Source organism: Vanellus vanellus (assembly GCF_965231255.1).
Source record: "Vanellus vanellus genome assembly, chromosome: 32".
In the NCBI taxonomy this organism is placed as follows: domain Eukaryota; kingdom Metazoa; phylum Chordata; class Aves; order Charadriiformes; family Charadriidae; genus Vanellus; species Vanellus vanellus.
The window spans coordinates 33897-54110 of record NC_138937.1 but is presented as its reverse complement, the minus strand read 5'-3'; the positions used below and the strand labels follow the sequence as shown (position 1 = coordinate 54110).

The 20214-nt window shown below is 59.6% G+C and overlaps 4 protein-coding genes across 5 annotated transcripts; 3 read left to right on the top strand and 1 right to left on the bottom strand.

The window, feature by feature from the left end:
- The first annotated feature begins 387 nt into the window (after positions 1–387).
- On the top strand, positions 388–4545 carry LOC309682745 (E3 ubiquitin-protein ligase TRIM7-like). The gene is made up of 8 exons (XM_082496863.1): positions 388–786; positions 1391–1843; positions 2261–2356; positions 2461–2691; positions 2802–2824; positions 3231–3346; positions 3517–3576; positions 3873–4545. Exons 2-8 carry the CDS (start codon positions 1436–1438, stop codon positions 4385–4387), a joined length of 1449 nt encoding a protein of 482 aa, XP_082352989.1. The 5' UTR covers positions 388–786; positions 1391–1435; the 3' UTR covers positions 4388–4545.
- Positions 4546–5746: 1201 nt separating this feature from the next.
- On the top strand, positions 5747–10890 carry LOC309682742 (butyrophilin subfamily 1 member A1-like). The gene is made up of 11 exons (XM_082496860.1): positions 5747–5766; positions 6062–6146; positions 6612–6959; positions 7280–7561; positions 7880–7984; positions 8194–8214; positions 8753–8773; positions 9157–9177; positions 9560–9580; positions 9824–9856; positions 10099–10890. The coding sequence occupies exons 2-11, from the start codon at positions 6074–6076 to the stop codon at positions 10815–10817; spliced, it is 1644 nt and encodes a 547-aa protein (XP_082352986.1). The 5' UTR covers positions 5747–5766; positions 6062–6073; the 3' UTR covers positions 10818–10890.
- A 3681-nt stretch (positions 10891–14571) lies between these two features.
- On the top strand, positions 14572–15714 carry LOC309682771 (uncharacterized protein; the record flags this gene model as incomplete). Its single annotated transcript, XM_082496886.1, has 1 exon — positions 14572–15714. The coding sequence occupies one exon, from the start codon at positions 14572–14574 to the stop codon at positions 15712–15714; it is 1143 nt and encodes a 380-aa protein (XP_082353012.1).
- Positions 15715–17840: 2126 nt separating this feature from the next.
- Positions 17841–19895, bottom strand: LOC309682741 (uncharacterized protein). Of its 2 annotated transcripts, XM_082496859.1 has the most exons (3): positions 19793–19895; positions 19553–19603; positions 17841–19459 (listed from the first exon to the last, which is right to left on the bottom strand). In XM_082496859.1, exons 1-3 carry the CDS (start codon positions 19869–19871, stop codon positions 18003–18005), a joined length of 1587 nt encoding a protein of 528 aa, XP_082352985.1. In that variant the 5' UTR covers positions 19872–19895; the 3' UTR covers positions 17841–18002. The 2 variants fall into 2 exon arrangements, with proteins under 2 accessions (XP_082352985.1, XP_082352984.1); XM_082496858.1 differs by having other exon boundaries at positions 17841–19603.
- Positions 19896–20214: the final 319 nt, after the last annotated feature.

Sequence of the window (20214 nt, the reverse complement as noted above, 5' to 3'; positions counted from 1 at the left end):
AAGAAGGCGCGCTTGCTGTCGCAGCTCAAAACACCGTTCCTTCTGTCAGCAGACAGAAATTGGAGGGGAAATACGTAATAATATGTAATAAATTCTTTAAAAAAACCCTTTTCTAAGTAACCATCAACGTGAGAAACGCCACAGAGGAGAAACTGCCCTTCCGCCACCCCCCCATCCCCCACTGGATATCGCCACCGGCAACCACGAGTTTTATCGAGTGGGTTTTGCTGGAATTCCAGACTGCCGTGGGGAAGGCGTCCCCGGGCTGGACGAAAAGTCTGGACACGGGACGAAAAAAGCTGCCCGGCTCTTTATTTAAAGCAGCCGGATGACCGCTGCGCTTATTTTTATTTTTTTTTTATTTTTTTTTTTCACCCTGGCGGTGGCCAAAGCAGGTGGTGACCCCACCGGGAGGTGACTGTGCTCGGATGGACCGTGTGTTGGGGGGCGGTGGCCCAGCAGCCGAAGAGATTTTTCTCCTATAGCTGAAAGTGCTGAAGGATTTTCAACCTGAGCTTTATCTTGGATCGGAAAGTCCACCTTGAGGGTGGACCCCGCAGAGGGACGTAAGCGAGCCTGTCCTCTGGCAGGGAGACGCCGGCGGGCAGCGCATTCCTCTCCCCGTTTCCTTAAATAGGGCTGATCTTTTCCCCGCGTCATCCGACTCCGAGCTCGGACAGCCCCGGGGGTCGGCTGGAGAGGAGCCCTGTGGACTAAATCACCCCACACTTGGGGGTGAGGGAGGTGGTGGATCTACAAAGACCTCGTGTTGCTGCCGCCGAGCGGGTGAGTGTAGCTTTTTGGGGCAGTGGGGGATATCCCGCCGAGATGTTTTTCCGAGCGGAAAGATGAAGGGTTGTGAAATTTGGGGTTGCTTCAGGCTTTCGGGTTCTGCCTCTGCTGCATCCATGGGTTAAAATCGGTTGCCAATAAAGGGAAAGCAGCAAGAAGACAGAAAAGCCACTTTCCGGCACGGTTTCTGCACAGCGTTGGAGGGTTTCCCTGTTGGCAAGTGCACCCGAAGGCTTTGGTCCATGCTTCGAAGGGTGGGAAGCAGATGTTGGGGGGACACCAGGTCACGTACCAGCAAAGGAGAGGGTTAGAAACAGAGTTTTTGGGACGAAATGCCAGTTCCCACCAGGTGGGAAGGTTGGCTCCTTCTGCTTTGGCTGTCCCAGGAGTGGAGACACCAACCTGAGACGTCAACACAGGCTTGGACATAGGCGAGACAAACCTCGATGCTCAAGAGAGGGATGTTAAAGTCCAAGGCTCGCTGGAGGACCATTCTTCCCTTCCCAAAATTAACATCTAGAAGACGTTAGAGCTTCCCTCCACTGCTCCTCCTTCCTCCACCCATGCCGAGACCTTTTCTCTGTTCACTCCACTGCAGGCAGCGAGGGGAAGAGGAGGAAGAGAGGCTGGAGAAGCTGCTGCCATGGCCTCCGGTTCATCTAGAGCAAGGGAAGGGGGAGAAGAAAGCACCCACCACGCCGTCCAACAGCATCCTGACCGCCTGGGCTCTGACCCCACCAGCTGCGGAGGTGGCATGGCCCGATCTTGGCCGGAGCGAGGAAGGCTTGGAGATACCGAGGCAGTCAGCCACCGAAGCCGGCTCAGGAAAGGGAATTTCCAGCCAAAATTGCATTTGGAGCATTTGGAGGAGAAGCTGAAGCTCCTGGTGCTGGAAGGAGGCAGGGAGGAGAAGGAGCACCTCTGCTCCTGGCGCAAGAGGACGGTCACCTTCAAGGGTGGTGCAAAAGCATCTGGTTCCAGCCGTGATGGACCAAGGGCTCGTGGAGGTCCCACTACAGCCCAGATAGAGGAACCTGCCCAGGAGGACAAGGTCAGGTCCACGACCGAGCTCGGGTTATTCCTCTTCTGAATTTTTTTTCAAACCACTTTAAGGGATAATGTGGTTTCTCTGAGCTTCTCAGGACGGCAGGCTTCAAGCCGGCTTTGAAGTTCTCCACGGTTTGGGGGTCGTCCCCCCCTATGAAAATAAATAAGTGGAAATAAATGGGGAGAGCTAGAAAAAAAAATAGCAAACAACTCTTTAATATTTTTAGCAAAAAAAAAAAAAAAAATGTTCAGACCGTATTTCAGGTGTCTTCTGATTTATTTCGTGCGGGAATGAAACTGTTGTCCTCCCGTGTCTTCTCCATCCTCGTGCCCATGCTGCAGGGACAGTGTTTCCAAGCATCCCATCCCCTCCCCAAAGCCCCCCTCGATACCCTTCCAATCCATTTTTTTCTTCTTCCAGGAGCAAATACGCAGTGACCTGGAGAAGCTCAAGAAACTAAGGGAAGAGATTTTGGGAATGAAAAGGAGCGGAGAGAGGCGGTGCCAGGACTGTTTGGTCAGTAGCTGTTGCCACCACCCAGGAAAAAAAATAAATGTGTTGGACCAGTGTGGCCCAATGGACCACTGTGGCCCGTGGTGTTGTCTTTCCATGTCCCACAGACGCAGACAGAGGTGGAGAGGCAGAAGGTTGTCTCCGAATTTCGGCAGCTGCGCCGGTTTCTGAAGGACCAAGAGCTTGTCCTCCTGGCTCAGCTGGGAGAGCTGGAGAGGGAGATGATGAGGAGGCAGGAGGAAGAGGAGAACAAGATTTTGGGGGAGATTTCACTCCTCGATGTCCTGATCTGCCAGATGGAGGAGAAGCTTGAGCAACCTGCGAGCAGATTCCTGCAGGTCGGGTGCTCTACCGGGCAAGATAGAAGAGGGTCCAACGGCACCTCTGGAGTCTTCCCCCAGTTTTGGGATGGGACACTGAGGCTTTTCTCTCTCTCTTTCTCTTCCAGGATGCCCAGAGCATTGTGGACAGGTACGTGCTCTTCCACCACCCGCATCTCAACAGTTGGGGGGAAGGCTCACAGGCAGCGTCCCCGTGGTTTCTGCAACAAAAATGGACATTTTGGCAGTTCAGGCAGGGCTTGAAGTGAGGCTTGGAGGGGTGTGGGGACAAGAAGGTGCCCCTGAACCCTGGTGTGGGGACACCATGAGAAAATGGACCCTCAGACTGGAGGTCCTCTTGGCCATCAGGGCAACAGGGACCCAAGTGTCCTCCTGTACAGAGCTGGTTGGCATCTCTGAGCCTGGGACAGAGAGACATTTTGGGGACAGCCGGCTCGCCCACCATCCCCAAGTCACCCAGGGTGCAGGGGAAGGAGGGATGGTCCCAGCATGTCACACCATCATGCCGAGTCCCGTATCTAATGGTTTGCATCCAGGTGGGAGATGGGCAGTGCTCGGAGGATGGTGGAGACCTTCTCGGACCTGGAGCAGAGGCTCCATGTCATTTCTCGCCAAAACGATGTCCTCAGAGAGACGCTGGGGAGACTTCAAGGTACCGTGGAGCGTGACTGGGTCTGTTGGGGCTTATTTTCTCCAGTCTGGGAGGGGACAGCTCCCTCTGCTGCTGGTTTTCCCATTTTCCCAGGAAAAACACGATGGGGCCAAGAGCGAGAATTACCGGCTGGAGAGTGGGATGTCTAACCTTTGTTCTTCATCTCCTAGACATTCTGCCATCCGAACTGGAGAAAGAGCAAGGACCATCTCTAGCAGGAGATGGAAAAGGTGAGTTTCTTCGGAGGAGCTCCAAGGGAGGGCTCCGGCAAAGTCGTTTTTAGCCAAAACGGTGCTTAAAATGGCTGGGAAATGAGGACTTGAGCTCACTTTGGGGTTCCTGAAGATACAAAGGAGCTCTTCCCGGTCCTCTAGCATGAGGTAAGGCCTTCCCAAGCATGAAGATGTGGAGATATGTCTGCACCCAAGCAGATGTGTGATGCTGGGGCTCATCCCAGCTGGAGCAGGGCTTTTTGGGGAGGTGAGATATTCTCCTCCAATGCCACATTCTTCTCCATCCCTGGCAGCGTTCGTGACTCTGGACCCTGACACCGCCAACGCCCGGCTCCTCCTGTCCCGCGACCGGCGGGGGGTGAGATGGACGGATGCTGGTCAAGATCTACCCACCACCCCTCAACGATTCGATGCCTCCTGCTGCGTGTTGGGCTGTCGGGGCTTCACCGTGGGGAGACACTGCTGGGAGGTGGAGGTGGCCGCAGGCAGGACCTGGGCGCTGGGGGTGGCCCGACGTTCCGTCCCTAGGAAGGGTTGGCTTGAGTTTCAACCAGAGAAGGGGATCTGGGCCATGGGGCGGTGGGGGAATCGGTACCGCGTCTTCGCTTCCCCCATCACCACCTTCCCCGCCAATGGGGAAACTGGGAGGGTGCGGGTGGCCTTGGACTATGGAGTGGGGCAGGTGGCATTTTACCTGGCTGAGCGTGAGCCCCCCATCTTTACGTTCCAAAAGGTCTCGTTCGGTGGGGAGAGCGTCTTCCCTTTCTTCTGGGTGGGGAGAGGCTCCCACCTCCGTCTCTGCCCGTGAGTTCTCCCTTCCCTCACCCACTTCACCTTCGGGGTGTGTTTTCTGCTCGTTGTGCACCTTTTTTCCTTTTTATTTTTATGGCGTTGCAAGAGAATCTCTTTTAGCAGAATTTGCTTTAAAAAAAAAAAAAAAAAATTGAAAAAAAGAATTGGAACTTTCTTGCCTTATTCAACGTTGTCTGGCAGCTCCTGGGGTTGTGGGAAAGACCAAGCCCTGGGATGCGGCTCTGGGATGACTCCAGGCAGGATGGGGGGGATCGGTGTCCCCCTCTCTTCCCTAGGGAAAAGTGGGGCTTTTTCCCTTCTCCATCCTTCCCGGTGGGAAAGTGCTGTGGCCACCACAAGAGGGCAAAGGGAGGTGGGGTGGAAATGCAGGCACTTGTCCCACCATCCCCTCCTTCCATGGAGGACGAAGAGGGGTGAAGGCATTTTCCCCCTCCAGCCGAGGGGCTGCAGGCAGGACCAGAGCAGCTCCAAAGTTGACGGTGTCTTTCTCGCAGCCCCGTCCGTCATCAGAGCGGATTTGGGAGGCTTTCCCTGGGGCCCACCTGCCGGTGGTGGCAGAGACCAAGTTGGGGAACCTGAAAGAGGGGTTAGAAGGTCCCTGTCCTTTGGGTGGGGAGACAGAAAAAGTCCCTGGAGCACCCCAAGAGCAGGACCCAGACTGGTTTTGGGAACAAACCCAAGGGATGAACTGGACTCACTGGTGAGTGTCCAGCACAGAGCCGTCCAGTCCCACCCAGGTGACATTGTCCGGCGTCACTGTTACCCCAATGCAGACTTGTGAAGGTGCTGGGGACAAGGTGCTGAGAAGCTCCTGCAGCGCAGAGCCCGGGCAGTCAACCGAGACATTGACCAAACGCTGTCTCTGGAGTTGGGAAGAGACTTCTTCCCAGGTCCCACTAGCTGGATTGTTGCTTCGGCTTCACTCTGCCATCGGAGACCTGGCACATTGTCTAGAAGCATCGGGGCTTCTTCACCAAAGACAGGACAGAGGTGATGTGATGCCTCCTTGAGGCACTGAAGCTTGGCAGCTCCGTCCTCCTACACCCGGCTGTTTTCTGAGAGAAAAAGCTTATTTATGGGTGAAAAAACCTCACTGAGTCTCAGCCCCAGCAGAGGCTGCCGGGAGAGACACAGCCCTGGGAGAAGCCACCTCCACCTCCTCCCACCCCACAATGGGGAGGGTGATGCTTTCCCTTCAGCGCTTTCTCCTCGGAGGTTTGTTTTATGTCTCCGGACTCCAGAGCGCTCACAGGAAGAGGAACGGCAGCTCCTGGCGGGGGGAGGTGGAGCCTGGAGCCGCTCCAAAGCCCTGAGTTCTGCGCTCAAAACCCTCGCAAAGTTTGGAGACGTTGGGTGCAGCCTCTGGCAGCTCCGGTGAGTGACTTCTCTTTCCGTGGGTGGGGGGTTTAGAAGCCTTAATTTGTGAGGGCTTTGAGAGCAAATGGTGGGGAGGGGGAGTGGGGCAGAGCAGGGGCTGCAGCGGGAGCCGCCTGTGGTCCCGTCCTGCCCTGGAGTGGGCAGTGGGAGTCCTCCCGTCGCCAGGGTGGTGGTGCAGGTGCGTTGGTGGGACTTGTGGAGCCTCTGTTGGGGGCCTTCTCCCCCACGGCCTCTGCGGCGGCTGGAACCCCCCTTGACCGCCCTCTGCCTCCCTTCCCACCCTCTGCTCCAGCTGCGGCCGCAGATGTGCTTCCCCGCCAGCCCCGGGGGCCTCCTGGGCTTTGTGGTGACTCTCCACCTCCTGCCGCTGGGATCAGGTAGGGATGCTGCAGGGCTGGGGGGGCTTTCGCCTTCTCGGGGTGGGAGCTGTGGGGCAGGGGAGGTGCCGTGGGGTGGAGAGAGCTGAGCCCAGAGCTCGACCGCCTGTGGTTTCTCCTTTCACTTTCCCTTGGACTCTTGACGCCACACGTCCCTCGCCCCGGGCCACCCGCGGTCCCGTCCCGCAGTGCTGCCCTGAAGCGTTTGTGGCTGTGGTGGGGGCCGTTCTCTGGGTGGGGGTCATGTTCTGCAGCAGGTTCCCACTCCCAGGGGACCTCCTTCTCCTTCGAGCCCTCCCGCTCCCTCTCCAGTTTCTCCAGTGTCGTTGGAGCACGGGGAGGGCGAAGTGCCGCCCGCGGGATGGAGCGTGACCCACTCACGCCGAGCTCGTCCCTCGCCGTGCAACGCCCCTCAATTAACGTAGGCGCCGTCTCCGCGTCTCTGTGTCCTTCTCCCTCTCCAAGCTGAGTTCAGAGTGGTGGGACCACGCCACCCTCTGCCTGCCACCGTGGGGCAGGACGTCGTGCTGCCATGTCACTTGTCCCCCACCATGGATGCTCAGAGCTTGGAGATCAGGTGGATCCGCCACCGGATCTCCGAAACGGTGCACCTCTACCGGAACGGAGAGGATGTTTACGAGGAGCGGATGGAAGAATACGTTGGAAGGACAGAGTTGGCCACAGATGGTCTCTCCAGTGGAATCCTGGACTTGCGGATCACTGGGGTGAGACCTTCTGACGATGGCCAGTACGTCTGCACTGTGAAAGACACTGACTCTTATGCAGAAGCTCTGGTGGATCTGGAGGTGGCAGGTGTGTGGCCGGTGCGGTGTTTCCCAGGGATGTCCCTCCCACACCTCTGTCCCATCCACACGCCCGCCCATGCGGTGCCGAAGGCCAAGAGCCGTGGACAGAGGTCGGGTCCGAGGGGGCTCTTCCCAGGGGTGCTGTTTTCGGGGAGATGCGGGTTCATTTGGCATCAACGCCCTGCGCTTCCTGCACGGGTTGGGGCGGTTCTGGTGGTGCGAGGGACTTTGCCGTGGGGCCTTCTGGTGTGCCCGGGATGAGGTTGGGTCTTGGCCTTCGGGCTGAGTCCATCCCCACCTCAGCCCAAGCACGGGCTCTTCCCGCAGCCCTGGGCTCTGTCCCTCACCTCTCTCTGGAGGCTCACGAGGATGGAGGCATCCGGGTGGTGTGTCGCTCGGCCGGCTGGTACCCGCAACCGGAGGTGCTGTGGAGAGGTGCCGGCGGGCAGCACCTCCCCTCGCTCTCCCAGAGACGTTCCTCTGATGAGAGGGGCCTGCTGGAGATCCAAGAGGTCATCGTTGTGAGCGGCAACGGAGACGGGGACTTGTCCTGCGTGGTGAGGAACAGCCGCCTCGGCCGGGAGCAGGCGTCGTCCCTGCACATCTCAGGTGCGCGGATGGCGGCAGGGCTGGGGTGGGCTGGGGTGGGGTGGGCTGCGCCGCTCGGAGCCCTGTGGCGTCGGGGGGCCTGGAGAAACGCGTGGGGTGTGGGGCAACGGGAGGGTTTAGCGCCCGAGAGACCCGGAGCCGCGGCTGCTTCAGGGGAGCGCTGGCGTGGCCACGGTCTGGAGAGGACCACGTCCCCTTGAGCCCGCGCTCCCAGGACAAGGCTTTGGGAGATGAAGTTGGGTTCTTTCTTGTTTTTCCTCTCTTCGTACGCGGGACTGCCAAACGAGCCCTTTTCCGCATGTTGGTTTTGTTTCTCAGCGCCCTTTTTCCACAATGCCTATCACTGGATGGCAGCTCTGGGTGTGTTCCTCACAATTTCAGTCGTGTTAACGGGCCTCACTGCTTATCTGTGGAGAAAAAAACGTGAGTTTGGGTCACACCAAAGTTGTGCCTTGATTAAAGAAGCTCTTTGGGCAAAGGAAGGACGGGACAAGGACATGGGGGTGGGTGGGAGGACGGGCAGCGTGGTCAGAGCAGCTGCTGGTGGGAGGGTGCAGAGACCCCCCCGCGATGGTCCCCCCGATGACGCGTCTGCTCTCCTGACCACCTCTTCCTCGGTCTTTGCTTTCCAGGGCGGCAGTGCAGAGCGCTGGGTGAGTCCTTCCCGCCCCTCCACCAGCAAACCCTCCTGAGAAAGGAGCCCCTGGGTGGGACGTGGGCTTGGGTGGCTCTTGGTCCTCCTCTGGTGACTGATGGGGGTTGATGGGGCCCAGAAGAGGACTGGCGAGCGCTGGGGCTGGGCACTGGGCACGGGAGGTGTCCTGGCTGGTGGGCAGCAACGGGGCCTCCTCTGCCGGGCGCTGTGTGCTCAATCCTTCCCCCCCCGGCCCATCCTCTCCATCCCCGCGTCCCCCGGCTCCAGGGAAGCCCCCAGGGGATGACGTGCCTGGCAGGGTGGGCCGCTGGGGACACCAGCACAGGGTTGGCCATGCTCCCCTGGTCTTCTTCCATGGGTACCAGTGGTGGGACATGACCAGGCTGGACGGAGCCATTCCCAGCGTTTGGGGGTCTTTCCCTACTCCCCCAAAAAAGGCTTTGGGACCTGCCCGAGCTCTTCCCTTTCTTGCGGGAGTAGATAAGGGATGAGAACCTGTCCCCCTGGTCCCTCATTGCTTTGTCTTTCCTTTCCAGAGAGACAAGCTGAAGCACTGGGTGAGTCTCCATCACCTCCATCATGACGTGGGCTCCTCTGCCGGGCGCTGTGTGCTCGGCCCTTCCCCCCCCGGCCCATCCTCTCCATCCCCGCGTCCCCCGGCTCCGGGGAAGCCCCCAGAGGATGATGTGCCTGGCAGGGTGGGCAGCTCGGGGACACCAGCACGGGGCTGGACACGCTCCCCTGGGCACAGCTGATGGGTACTGGCTGTGAGACATGACCAGGCTGGGGGGAACCTCCCTGGGAGCCAGGGGGACTTTTCCCATTCCCCAACCAGAAGGGGTTTGGGATCTGCCCAAGCTCTGCCTCCTCCTGCGGGAGCAATTTTGGGATGAGACTCTCTCCCCTCTGACCAGTCATCATTTCTGTTTTTCCATTCCAGCGGAGCGAGATGCACTCTTGGGTGAGTCTCCATCATCTCCAGCACGGTGTGGGCTCCTCTGCCGGGCGCTGTGTGCTCGGCCCTTCCCCCCCCGGCCCGTCCTCTCCATCCCCGCGTCCCCCGGCTCCGGGGAAGCCCCCAGGGGATGATGTGCCTGGCTGGGTGGGCAGCTCGGGGACACCAGCGCAGGGCTGGACACGCTCCCCTGGTCTTCTTCCATGGGTGCCTATGGTGGGACGTGACCAGGCTGGACAGAGCCATTCCCAGGGTTTGGGGGTCTATTCCCACTCCCCAATGGGAAGGGTTTGGGATCTGCCCGAGCTCTGCCTGCTCCTCTGGGAGCAGTTTTGGGATGAGAATCTCTCCCCTCTGAACAGACATCGAATTTCTTTTTCATTTCCAGAGGAACGAGATGCACTCTTGGGTGAGTCACCATCATCTCCAGCACGGTGTGGGCTCCTCTGCCGGGCGCTGTGTGCTCAATCCTTCCCCCCCCGGCCCATCCTCTCCATCCCCGCGTCCCCCGGCTCCGGGGAAGCCCCCAGGGGATGACGTGCCTGGCAGGGTTGGCCGCTGGGGACACCAGCACAGGGCTGGACACGCTCCCCTGCCCAGAGTCCCGGGGGACCAGGCATGGGACATGACCAGCTCTTGTCTCTCCTTGTAGGATGGAGAAGGTTTCCACTTCCTAAAACTCTAGGTAATTGGGTGTTGTATTGTATTTTATGGGTGCTCCTCCTCCCTTTCCCCGTTTGGGAGGTGTAACTGCTCTGGGCAGTGTGGGTCTGGCCATGCCTGGCTGTGTGGGTGCCTCAGACCCCCCGACCATGGCACTGGGCTGTATCTCGCCCCCTTTTCTCACTGTTCCAACCCCGAGTTAAATCACTGGGGACGGGAGGGGCCATTTTCCCCTGACCCTCTGTCTCCTCCTGTCCCCTGCAGACGTGGTGACCCTGGATCCAAAGACGGCTCATCGCAAACTTGTGGTGTCGGAGGATTTGAGAAGTGTGAGACGGGAGCGTGAAGAGCAGGACCTGCCCTACACCCCTGAGAGATTTAAAGCTCGCTGCTGCGTGCTGGGCCAGGAGGGGTTCCGGGAGGGGAGGCATTGCTGGGAGGTGGAGGTGGAGGCGGGAGGTAATTCGTGGTGGGGTGTTGGGGTGGCCAAGGAGTCTGTGGAGAGGAAGGAATACGCAGTCCTGAGCCCTAAGACAGGGATCTGGGCAGTTGAGCACTGGGCAGAGCAGTTGACGTCTCTCACTTCTCCTCCCACCGTCCTGTCCCTGTCCCCACACCCCAGGAGGATCTGGGTCTGTCTGGACTGCACACAGGGGCTGGTGACCTTCATCAATGCCCACAACGGGGTCGAGATCTTCACTTTCCCACCCGCCACGTTCAACGGCGAGACCCTCCGCCCATGGTTTTGGGTGGTGACAGAGGAAACCCATCTGCACCTCAGGGGTAGCACCTCTCCTTCCACCCCCTCCCCACCCACCAGCAGATCTTGCCTTTCTCCAGCTCTCCTCTCCTGCATCCCGCTGCAGCAGATGTCCCTCTCCGCCCTGCCCCAGGCCGGGGAGCAGAGGGGGAGTGAGGGGAGGGGGCACAGGGGCTGCCGTGGGGTCCCCTGTGGTGCTGGAGGAGGTCTGGGGGGGCTGTGAGCAGGGGGGTGACCTCCCTCCAGCTCTGGGGGAGTTCATTTCCTTCCCCTTTGCATTTCCGATGAGAATGATGTTGATGGCGCAGAGTTTTATATGTTGCTGAGAAATTTTTAACGTTATTCGGGGAGTTGCTGCTGTATTAAAGCCTCTTTCTCCCACCCCACCAGGTTTTTCTCCTTTTTTCCCCTCTGCTCCCCACCCTGCAGGCTTTGGGCTGGATCTTGGCTTTTGCCTGGATTTTGGCTTTTTCATTTTATCATGGAATCGTGGATTGGTTTGGGTTGGAAGGGACCTTGAAGACCATCCAGTTCCACCCTCCTACCCTGGGCAGGGACACCTCCCCCCAGCCCAGGGTGCCCACGGCCACGTCCAGCCCGGCCTTGAGCACCTCCAGGGATGGGGCCTCAACAGCTTCTCAGGGCACCCTGCGCCAGTGCCTCACCACCCTCAGAGGGAATAATTTCTCCCTATATTTCATCTAAATCTCCCTTCTTCCAGCTTGAAGCCATTCCCCCTCGTCCTATCCCTACGTGCCCTTCTCAAAAGTCCCTCCCCAGCTCTCCTGTGGTCCCCTTTAGGCACTGGAAGGCCGCAGTAAGATCTCCTCAGAGCCTTCTCCTCTCCAGGCTGAACAGCCCCAACTCTCTCAGCCTCTCCTCACGGGAGAGGAGCTCCAGCCCTCGGGTCATCCTCGTGGCCCTCCTCTGGACACGCTCCAGCAGGTCCACGTCCTCCTTCTGTTGGGGCCTCCCGAGCTGGAGGCAGTACTCCAGGTGGGGTCTCCCCAGAGCGCAGCAGAGGGGCAGAATCCCCTCCCTCGCCCTGCTGCCCACGCTGCTTCTGCTGCCGCCCAGGATGCGGTTGGCCTTCTGGGCTGCGATCGCCCACTGCCGCCTCATGGTGAGCTTCTCGTCACTCAGCACCCGCAGGTCCTTCTCCTCTGCGCCGCTCTCCAGCCATTCCCCACCCAGCCTGGAGCTGTGCTTGGGGCCGCCCCGACCCACGGGCAGGACCTTGGTCTTGGCCTTGTTGAACCTCCTCAGCTTGGCACGGGCCCACCTCTCCAGCCTGCCCAGAGCCCTCCGGATGGCATCCCTCCCCTCCAGCGTGTCGACCTCCCCACACAGCTCGGTGTCATCGGCAAACTCGCTGAGGGAGCACTCCATCCCACTGTCCGTGTCTCCGACAAAGATGTTGAACAGCGCCGGTCGCCGTACCGACCCCTGAGGAACGCCACTCGTCACTGGTCTCCGCTTGGCCATGGAGCCGTTGACCATAACTCTTTGAGTGCACCCGTCCAGTCAGTTCCTTATCCACCGAGTGGCCCATCTGTCAAGTCCACGTCTCTCTGATTGAGTGACCGGGATATCGTGTGGGACAGCGTCAAACGCTTTGCACAAGTCCCGGGAGATGACATCAGTCGCTCTCCCCCTGTCCACTGCCGCTGTAACCCCCTCGTAGAAGGCCACCAGATTGGTCAGGCGTGACTTGCCCTTGGTGAAGCCATGTTGGCTGCTCCCAACCACCTCCTGATTTCCCATGTGCCTCAGCAGAGGTTCCAGGAGGATGTGCCCCATCATCTCGCCGGGCACAGGGGTGACAATGACCGGCCCAGAGTTCCCCGGGTCCTCCTTATTTCCCTTCTTGACAATAGGGGTTATGTTCCCCTTCTCCGGTGGGCGACTGTCCTTCTTCCTCGCTGCCCGCCCAGGGCATTCGCCGGCACCCCCTTGTCTCCGTGCCGGGGAGCCCCCAACCATGCCAGCACCCCGCGTCCCCGGTGTGCCCCCGCTCTGGGAGCGTCCTGCTGCGCCACCCACCCCTTTTTCCCCAAAACTCTGGTTTTTTGTGTTTTTTTTTTTTTTTCTGTGATTCCCGTCCCAGCCGGGCCCTGGGGGAAGGCGGCTGCGGCTCTCGGCGTATTTTGGGGGGACTCTGCCTCCCTGCGCCGAAGCGTCTGTGCGCCAGAGCGGCTTCAGGTGCAGCAGGAGAGGAAACTTCTCTCTCCGTAGAAGGAATTGCCCAATCTGGGTCTGTTTTGGGTCTATATTCCGCAATATCGATCCATCCCCGCGTCTGCGCTGGGACTGGGTGTCCAACCGGGGACGTGCGCTGCGGGGTGGGGGATGCTGGTGGGGCTGGGGACCCACGGGACCCACAGACCTCGAGCTGGGTTTGGGCCCCACAGCAGCCCCATACACACCTCCTCTATGGGTACAGCCCCCCCCGTGGACCCCCACCACACCCCTCATTTTGGGTGCGGATGAGGATGGGACGTTGGGGACCGCAGGAGACATATCCTCCCCGGGGCCGGGAGGTCCCCAAGATGAGGGGGCGCAGCGGGGATGTCCCCACGCTTGAAGCCAAAACCCCGGGGGGGGGGTGGGTGGGGAGGGGGACACACGGAGGAATTTTGGCAGCAAAGAAAAGCCCCGCTGCCCCCTTTCTCTCTTCCTCCCCCCCCCCCGGCACGGCACGGCACGGCACGCACGCCCACGCTGCAGCGAGGCCGCCGGAAAAGCCTTTATTGTCCTTTTCCACCCCCCTCCAGTTATTTTTATTCTTTTTATTTTTTTTTTCCTATATTTTAAAATATTATTTTTTTTTTTTAATCTACATTTTGCAGGGGTGCATCTCGCTGGTCCTCACCTCCTCTCCCCTCTGCGGCCGTGCGATGGAGAGCGGCCCCCGCGGCGACGAAGGGAGATGGTTAATAAGCTCAAAAATCTCTCAACCAGCCGGAACTGTGCGGGGGGGGGGGTGGGGGGGGCCCTCCAACCCCCACCCCCCTCCCCCGCCTCCCCCTTTGCTTTTTCCTGTGCCTCCCGCGCAACAACCCAACCGGCGGCCGCGGCCGCTGCGGGAAAAACCGGCCTGAGCATCCCGGGGCCCCCCGGTAGATCGGGGAAGTGGGAGGGGGACACACACACAAACCCACCCCCCATCCCTTGATGGGGGGAGGGGAGGGGGGGGAAGGGGGGGGGAGTCCGGCGACCCACGGCATTGCTCACCCCCCCCCCCCAAGGAGAGGATAAAGAGTGATTCCAGGAGGTTGCGGGATTTTTTTTAGGGGGGGGGGGGGAGAATGCATCGCGAGCGGCCGTAGCGCTCCGGCGGCGTGCCTCTTCCCCCCCCTCCCCAAAACAGGGGTTTTCAGCCCCAAATCGGCCTCTGGATGGAAGAAGAGGGAGAGACGGTGGCAGCCGGTGCCGGGGGGAGAGAGGAGCCCGACGGCCCCCGGCGCAGCCGTGCAGGTGAGGAATTGGGGTGTGGGAGAGGGGACCACTGGGCACAGCCGTCCCGAGGGACCTGGGGAGGTGACACCCCCCCCCCCCCCCCCGAGGTTCCCCACGGCCAAGTATAGGGTCCTGCAGTGGGGTGGGGGCAACCTGGTCTCGCGGGAGGTGTCCCCTGGAACGAGATGGTCTTTAAGGTCCCCTTCCAACCCAAACCGGTCCGGGGTTGGCTTTGATTCACCTCCCCGATGGGTGAGGATGGTCCCGGTGGGGTGGTCCTTTGGAGATCGTCCCTCCGCTGTCCTCCTCCACCCCGCGGCTCCTCGCCAACGGTTGCGGGTGTCTGGGGCGCCGTCCCATCACTCAAAAAACCCCCATAACTCAACCTCCCATCTAACCCCGCAGGAGACGGGATGCGGCGGGAGGATGAAGGATGTCCTGGTGGAGCTGAAGTGGGTGAGAGGGCGGTAAAATCCGAAGGGACTCACCACGGGAGAGGTTCTGAGAGCGCCGGGGGCATGGAGGGATGCCCGGGGGTGGAGGAGAAGGATGGATTCCCCCGCGGTGAGTGCAATCAGCAGCTCTTTGCAGGAGAGGGTCTCTACGAATGTTCCCACTGCGATAAATGCTTCCAGGACAGGTCAGAGCTCATTTGCCATCAGAGGTTGCACCGAGGTGGAAAGACTTTTAAATGCCGAGAGTGCGGAAAGGAGTTTGGGAAGAGCTCGGACCTTAGTTCCCATCAGAAGAGCCACATGGTGGAAAAGCCCTACCAGTGCTCCACCTGCGAGAAGTTCTTCAAGGACCGCTCCACCCTCATCAGGCACGAGCGAGTGCACACGGGCGAGAAGCCCTACAAGTGTCTGGAGTGCGGGAAGAGGTTCACCCGCAGCTCGGACATCGTCGTCCACCAGCGGATTCACACGGGGGAGAAACCCTTCGAGTGCTCCGAGTGCGGGAAGAGGTTCAGCCAACGGTCCAACCTCTTCACCCACCAGATCGTACACACCGGGGAGAAACCCTTCGCCTGCCACCAGTGCGGGAAAACCTTCGCCCGCAGATCGGAGCTCACCATCCATCAGCGAACGCACACCGAGGAGAAGCCCTACCAGTGCTCCCAGTGCGAAAAATCCTTCCGGGGAAGGTACGGACTCTTCAGGCACGAGCGGTTGCACACGGGGGAGAAACCCTACGAGTGCTCTGAGTGCGGGAAGAGCTTCGGCCAGAGCGGGGACCTCATCACCCACCAGCGCTTCCACACGGGGGAGAAGCCCTACCAGTGCTCCCAGTGCGGGAAGTTCTTCTGCAATAAATCCAGCCTCGTCAAACACCAGAAGTGGCACTCGGGGGAGAAGCCCTACAAGTGCCACGAGTGCGGGAAGAGCTTCGGGCAGAGCTCGGACCTCATCGCCCACCAGCGGACCCACACCGGGGAGAAGCCCTACCCCTGCGCTGAGTGCGGGAAGAGGTTCACCAGGAAATCCAGCCTCATCGTCCATCAGCGGCGACACAGAAGATGGAGAACTGGAGAATGCGCAAAATGTGGCAAGGGCTTGGAGGAAGACTCTGGGAGCATGGGGATGGGAGACGGCTTGTCCCCGTGCTCCGAGTGTGCAAAGACCCTCGAGGAGGCATCAAGCCTCCTGGACCGGCAGAGGTGATGCAGAGAAGAAGAAACTTCCCAAGTGCCTGGAAGAGGAGAAATGGCCTGGTCTTGCTTGGCCTGGTCTTGCTTGGCCTGGTCTTGCTTGGCCTGGTCTTGCTTGCCTCGGCCTTGGCAAGATGAGAAGAAACAAGAGCAGCCTGGAACATCCTCCCATGTGAGACAACCTTATTTTTTTGTTGCGTGTCAGATACTACTCAGGGGAAGAAGAAGAGAGTCAAATGCCACGGCGTGGCTTCACCGGTGATAGAAAAAAGGCCAATTCCTCCTAATTCCTCCCATTGTCACATAGATCGTTGAGTAGCCTTCACTTTGCTCCTCCAGCAGCTCCATCCAAACTCTTCACCCCCCGGGTGAGAGCCCTCCCCTCACCCTCTTTTTCCACCATCGCACCGTTATATTTTTTAAGGGTAGCTGAGACACGGTCCAAGTGTCCGTTGCACGTCCCACCTCGATGCATTAAACCCCAGCTTAAGAAAAAACAACCCCAAAGAAGTTGGTTGTTCCTAAGGAGATTTTTTTTATTTTCATATTTGTGCACACGATAAAAATGTAAGGAAATGTTATAGTGCTAGAGGACCGTTAGAGGAACGAGCGTTTTCCCTCCAGAAGGTGCAGATGGTTTTAACGGTGGAGAAAGTCAAACCATCTCCACTGTGGATGTCGGGGAGTGGAGGGAGCGTCCGCTTCGCCCCATCCAAGGGCAAAGCGTGAGAGTTCGGTGAAAGGCTCCGTGTCCCAAAATTTCTATCAAATTGTTCAATAAATAACCTGTTTCTTTCCTGCGCTGGGTCATCATTGTTGGGTGGGGTAACCACGCCGCCGGGGCAACATCTGGGGGTGAGATGCTCCTCCAGCAGACCCGGGCTGGTGGTACAAGAGTGGCCCTGGAGGATCTGGGGGGGGTTCGAGCCATGTGCTGACATGCCGGTGATGTTCCCACCCAGCAGCTGGGCACAGCAAGAGGATGGGGTGGACACCACCACCCTGTAGATGCTCCATGATGGCAGGAGGATCTCCAAGGAGGGATGTCGGGGTCCCGCTGAGGGCACATGTGTTGGAGAGGTGTCACCAACTCCTCTAAAAACCATCATCCCCCATGACCCCAGGGGTCCACGCTGGGACCAGTGAGGGGGTGAAATGAGCTGGGATGGGGACACAGATGTCCGGGGTGGGACACTCCACTATTTGCACTCCCTCCAGGGGGTTGGTGAGGGTGTGCGTGTGTGTGTTGCAGAGGGGATGGAGACCCCCAACTTCGCCAAGTGAAAATTAACCGCTGACCGTTGGCCAACGAGACCAGTTTGCCCAGTTGAGGTCAGGCTTCAGTTGGAGTTTCCTGCTCCAAGTCTCGTTTTTGGCTCCACTGACGAAATCTGAGCAGCTTTTGCGCTCAACTCCACCTCGAGAAGAAGAGAAACCCACCCACCGCCCTCAAATAAACCCCCAAACCCTCCCAACTCCCCCAAAAACCTGTTGGGAAAGTATGACTTCCCCCAAATTTGCTTTCCTCCAGGATGCAAAGCTGGAAGGGACGAGGACCGACCCCGGGGCCGGTTCCCGGTGACTTGGTGTCACCACCATCTCCCTGGTTTGGGTTATGAAGAGTCAGCGCCCGTCCCCGTGGTCACCAACATCTTTACGAAGCTCTTTGAAATTTTCCCCCCACCTCTTTCGCTTTTGAACGGCGGCAACTTCTCCGTTGCAAATAAAAATACGATATATGGCAGAAAAAAAAAAAACAAACAAGGAAAAACCATGATATTCCTCAGGAGCAGAGCGCCTTTTTTTTTTTTTAATTGAGGGTGCATCTGTACAAGGGGGAGGGGAGGGCGGGGGGTGGCGGTGGTGGGAAGAGCGATTTTGAGGGTATTTTTGGGGCGCTGGTGGGTTCCCAGCCTGGAAAGCGTTCAAAGATGGGAGGATGGACTTTGGAGATGGATGATGGGAGAGCCTGAAGCAGCAGCGGGTTTGGGCGGGGGGGAGGAGGGGGCGAGCGGAGCGCGGACCAAACTCAATAATAAGAGGCAATAATTAGAAACAAAACAAAACAAAAAAATAGTATATTATTTACTATTCAACCTACTTTAGATCACTTGCGTGTTTTGTGTTCCCCCCCCCCCCATTTTTGCAGTCTTTAAAACTGAAGTATTTTACTTAGAAGCGCTGATTGATTTCTTTTTTATATATATAGGTTTTTTTTTCTCTTTCACATAAGGACGTCTCAACTCTCTCCAAAAGTCCTTCCCCGCTCCGGCCACTTACGGAACCGTTTCTCCCCCGTTGTCATCTCTGGTTTTCGGGGGGCTTCGACCCTTCCTGGAAACCCTCCGCGCACTGAGGGCACTGGAGAACGTCCTTCCCTGTCCTCGCGCCGAAAGAGGCGTTGGGCTGGAAGCTTCTCCCGCATCCCCGGCACTGGCTGAGTCCCCCCTTGTGCACCTTCTGATGGACGATGAGGTTGGATCTTCTGCTGAAGCTCTTCCCGCAGACCGGGCAGGGGTAGGGCTTCTCCCCGGTGTGGGTCCGCTGGTGGGCGATGAGGTCCGAGCTCTGCCCGAAGCTCTTCCCGCACTCCTGGCACTTGTAGGGCTTCTCCCCGGCGTGCAGCCGCTGGTGTCGCACCAGGCTGGACCTGTTGCTGAAGAACTTTCTGCACTGGGAGCACTGGTAGGGCTTCTCCCCCGTGTGGAAACGTTGATGCGCGATGAGGTCCCCGCTCTGGCTGAAGCTCTTCCCGCACTCGCCGCAGGCGTAGGGTTTGACCCCCGTGTGCAGCCTCTCGTGCCTGAAGAGGGTCGACCTCCCCCTGAAGAACTTCTCGCACTCGGAGCAGTGGTAGGGCTTCTCCCCGGTGTGGGTCCGCTGGTGGACGATGAGCTCCGAGCTCTGCCCGAAGCGCTTCCCGCACTCTTCGCACTTGTAGGGCTTCTCCCCCATGTGCATCCTCTGGTGTCGGAAAAGGTTGGACCGGTGGCTGAAGCTCTTCCCGCACTCGGGACACTGGAAGGGTTTCTCCCCCGTGTGCGTCCGCTGGTGGACGATGATGTCTGAGCTGCGGGTGAACCTCTTCCCGCACTCGTGGCACTTGTAGGGCTTCTCCCCGGTGTGCACCGTCTCGTGCCGGATGAGGGTGGAGCGGTCCTTGAAGCACTTCTCGCAGGTGGAGCACTGGTAGAGCTTCTCCTCCACGTGGATCCTCTGGTGGAGGTTGAGGTCCGAGCTCTGCCCAAACTCCTCCCCGCACTCGTAGCACTTGTGGCGGCGCTCTCCCGCGTGCCGCCGGCGGTGCTGCAGCCACTGGGATTTGTCCCTGAAGCACTTCCCGCACTGGGGGCACTGGCAGAGCTGTTCTCCTACGTGGACCTTCTCGTGGAGGAGAAGTCTCGAGCGGTGAAGGAAGCTTTTCCCGCACTGTTGGCATCGGAAAGGTTTTTCTCCCCGGTGGACCCTCTTGTGCCTCACCAGCAGGGACCTGTCTGGGAAGCGCTTCTGGCACTTGGGGCACTGGTAGAGCTTTTCTCCCGCGTGCGTCTTCTGGTGGACCGTGAGGTTGGAGCTCTGCCGGAAGCTCTTCCCGCACTCGCGGCACTCGTACGGTCTCTCTCCCGTGTGGATGCGTCGGTGCACGAGGAGGTTGGAGCTTTGGCCGAAGCTCCTCCCGCACTCGTCGCACGTGTACTTCTTCTCCCCGCTGGCGGAGCCCCGGCGGGATCCCGATTCTTTGGGGACCTTTTGGGTTCCTCCACGAGGGATGAGTTTATCCCCTTCCGGCCCCGTCTCGCTGGCGGGAGCCGCCCCCCGCCCGGGGCTCCCCAAAACTTCCTGGTCCCCACCTCGCTCAGGGCTTTCTCCTCCTTCCTTCCTTCTCCTGGCGGCGCGTCCCGCTGCGGGTGGGGAAAAGGGGAGAAATGGCTCATTTCTGGGAGGGAAACGGCTCATTTCTGGGAGGGAAACGGCGTCGGGGCGAGAGTGGGGACACCCCTTCGCGGGGGAGGGTGAAAATTGGGGAGGAAGGGGTGCAGAGGTGGTGGTGGGGGGAGGGGGATGTCATTCCATGGCCATGAGCATCTCACCTGCCGGGGGGTCTCCGGGGGTCCCCCCTTCTCGCCCCTCCTGGGGATGGGGCTCCGGCAGCTCCTCAGCTCCCTCCATCTAAGGCGGCTTCGGGAAAGGGACCCCCACCCCCAAAAAGGGCTGAAACCAGCTCAGACACCCCCCCCCCCTCCCAACACGGTGTCACCCGCAGGGGCTGAGCCCCCCCCCCCCCAATGCCCCCCGTGATGCCCCTCCGCATCCCCCCCCGGTGCCGTCCCCGCATCCCCCCGCGTCCCTCCGCACCCCCCCCGGTGCCCCCCCCCCCCCGTCCGCTCCCGGTGCCGTCCCCGGTCCTTCCCCCCCCGCGGTCCCTGTGCCCCCCAGTGCCGCCCCTCCGCACCCCCCCGGTACTCCCCCCGGGTCGCCTCCGGTCCCGTCCCCGCTTCTTCCCCCCGGTCGA

What these genes read in the sequence shown, in the direction of transcription:
- LOC309682745 (XM_082496863.1), top strand. Translation starts at nt 1,436, where the DNA reads ATGGCCTCCGGTTCATCTAGAGCAAGGGAAGGGGGAGAAGAAAGCACC. An exon ending in AACCTGCCCAGGAGGACAAG is followed by an intron (nt 1,844 to 2,260) that starts GTCAGGTCCACG and finishes TTCTTCTTCCAG; the next exon opens with GAGCAAATACGCAGTGACCT. An exon ending in GGCGGTGCCAGGACTGTTTG is followed by an intron (nt 2,357 to 2,460) that starts GTCAGTAGCTGT and finishes CATGTCCCACAG; the next exon opens with ACGCAGACAGAGGTGGAGAG.
- LOC309682742 (XM_082496860.1), top strand. Translation starts at nt 6,074, where the DNA reads ATGTGCTTCCCCGCCAGCCCCGGGGGCCTCCTGGGCTTTGTGGTGACT. An exon ending in CCTCCTGCCGCTGGGATCAG is followed by an intron (nt 6,147 to 6,611) that starts GTAGGGATGCTG and finishes TCCCTCTCCAAG; the next exon opens with CTGAGTTCAGAGTGGTGGGA. An exon ending in GGTGGATCTGGAGGTGGCAG is followed by an intron (nt 6,960 to 7,279) that starts GTGTGTGGCCGG and finishes CTCTTCCCGCAG; the next exon opens with CCCTGGGCTCTGTCCCTCAC.
- LOC309682741 (XM_082496858.1), bottom strand. Translation starts at nt 19,871, where the DNA reads ATGGAGGGAGCTGAGGAGCTGCCGGAGCCCCATCCCCAGGAGGGGCGA. An exon ending in CCCCGGAGACCCCCCGGCAG is followed by an intron (nt 19,604 to 19,792) that starts GTGAGATGCTCA and finishes CCCCACCCGCAG; the next exon opens with CGGGACGCGCCGCCAGGAGA.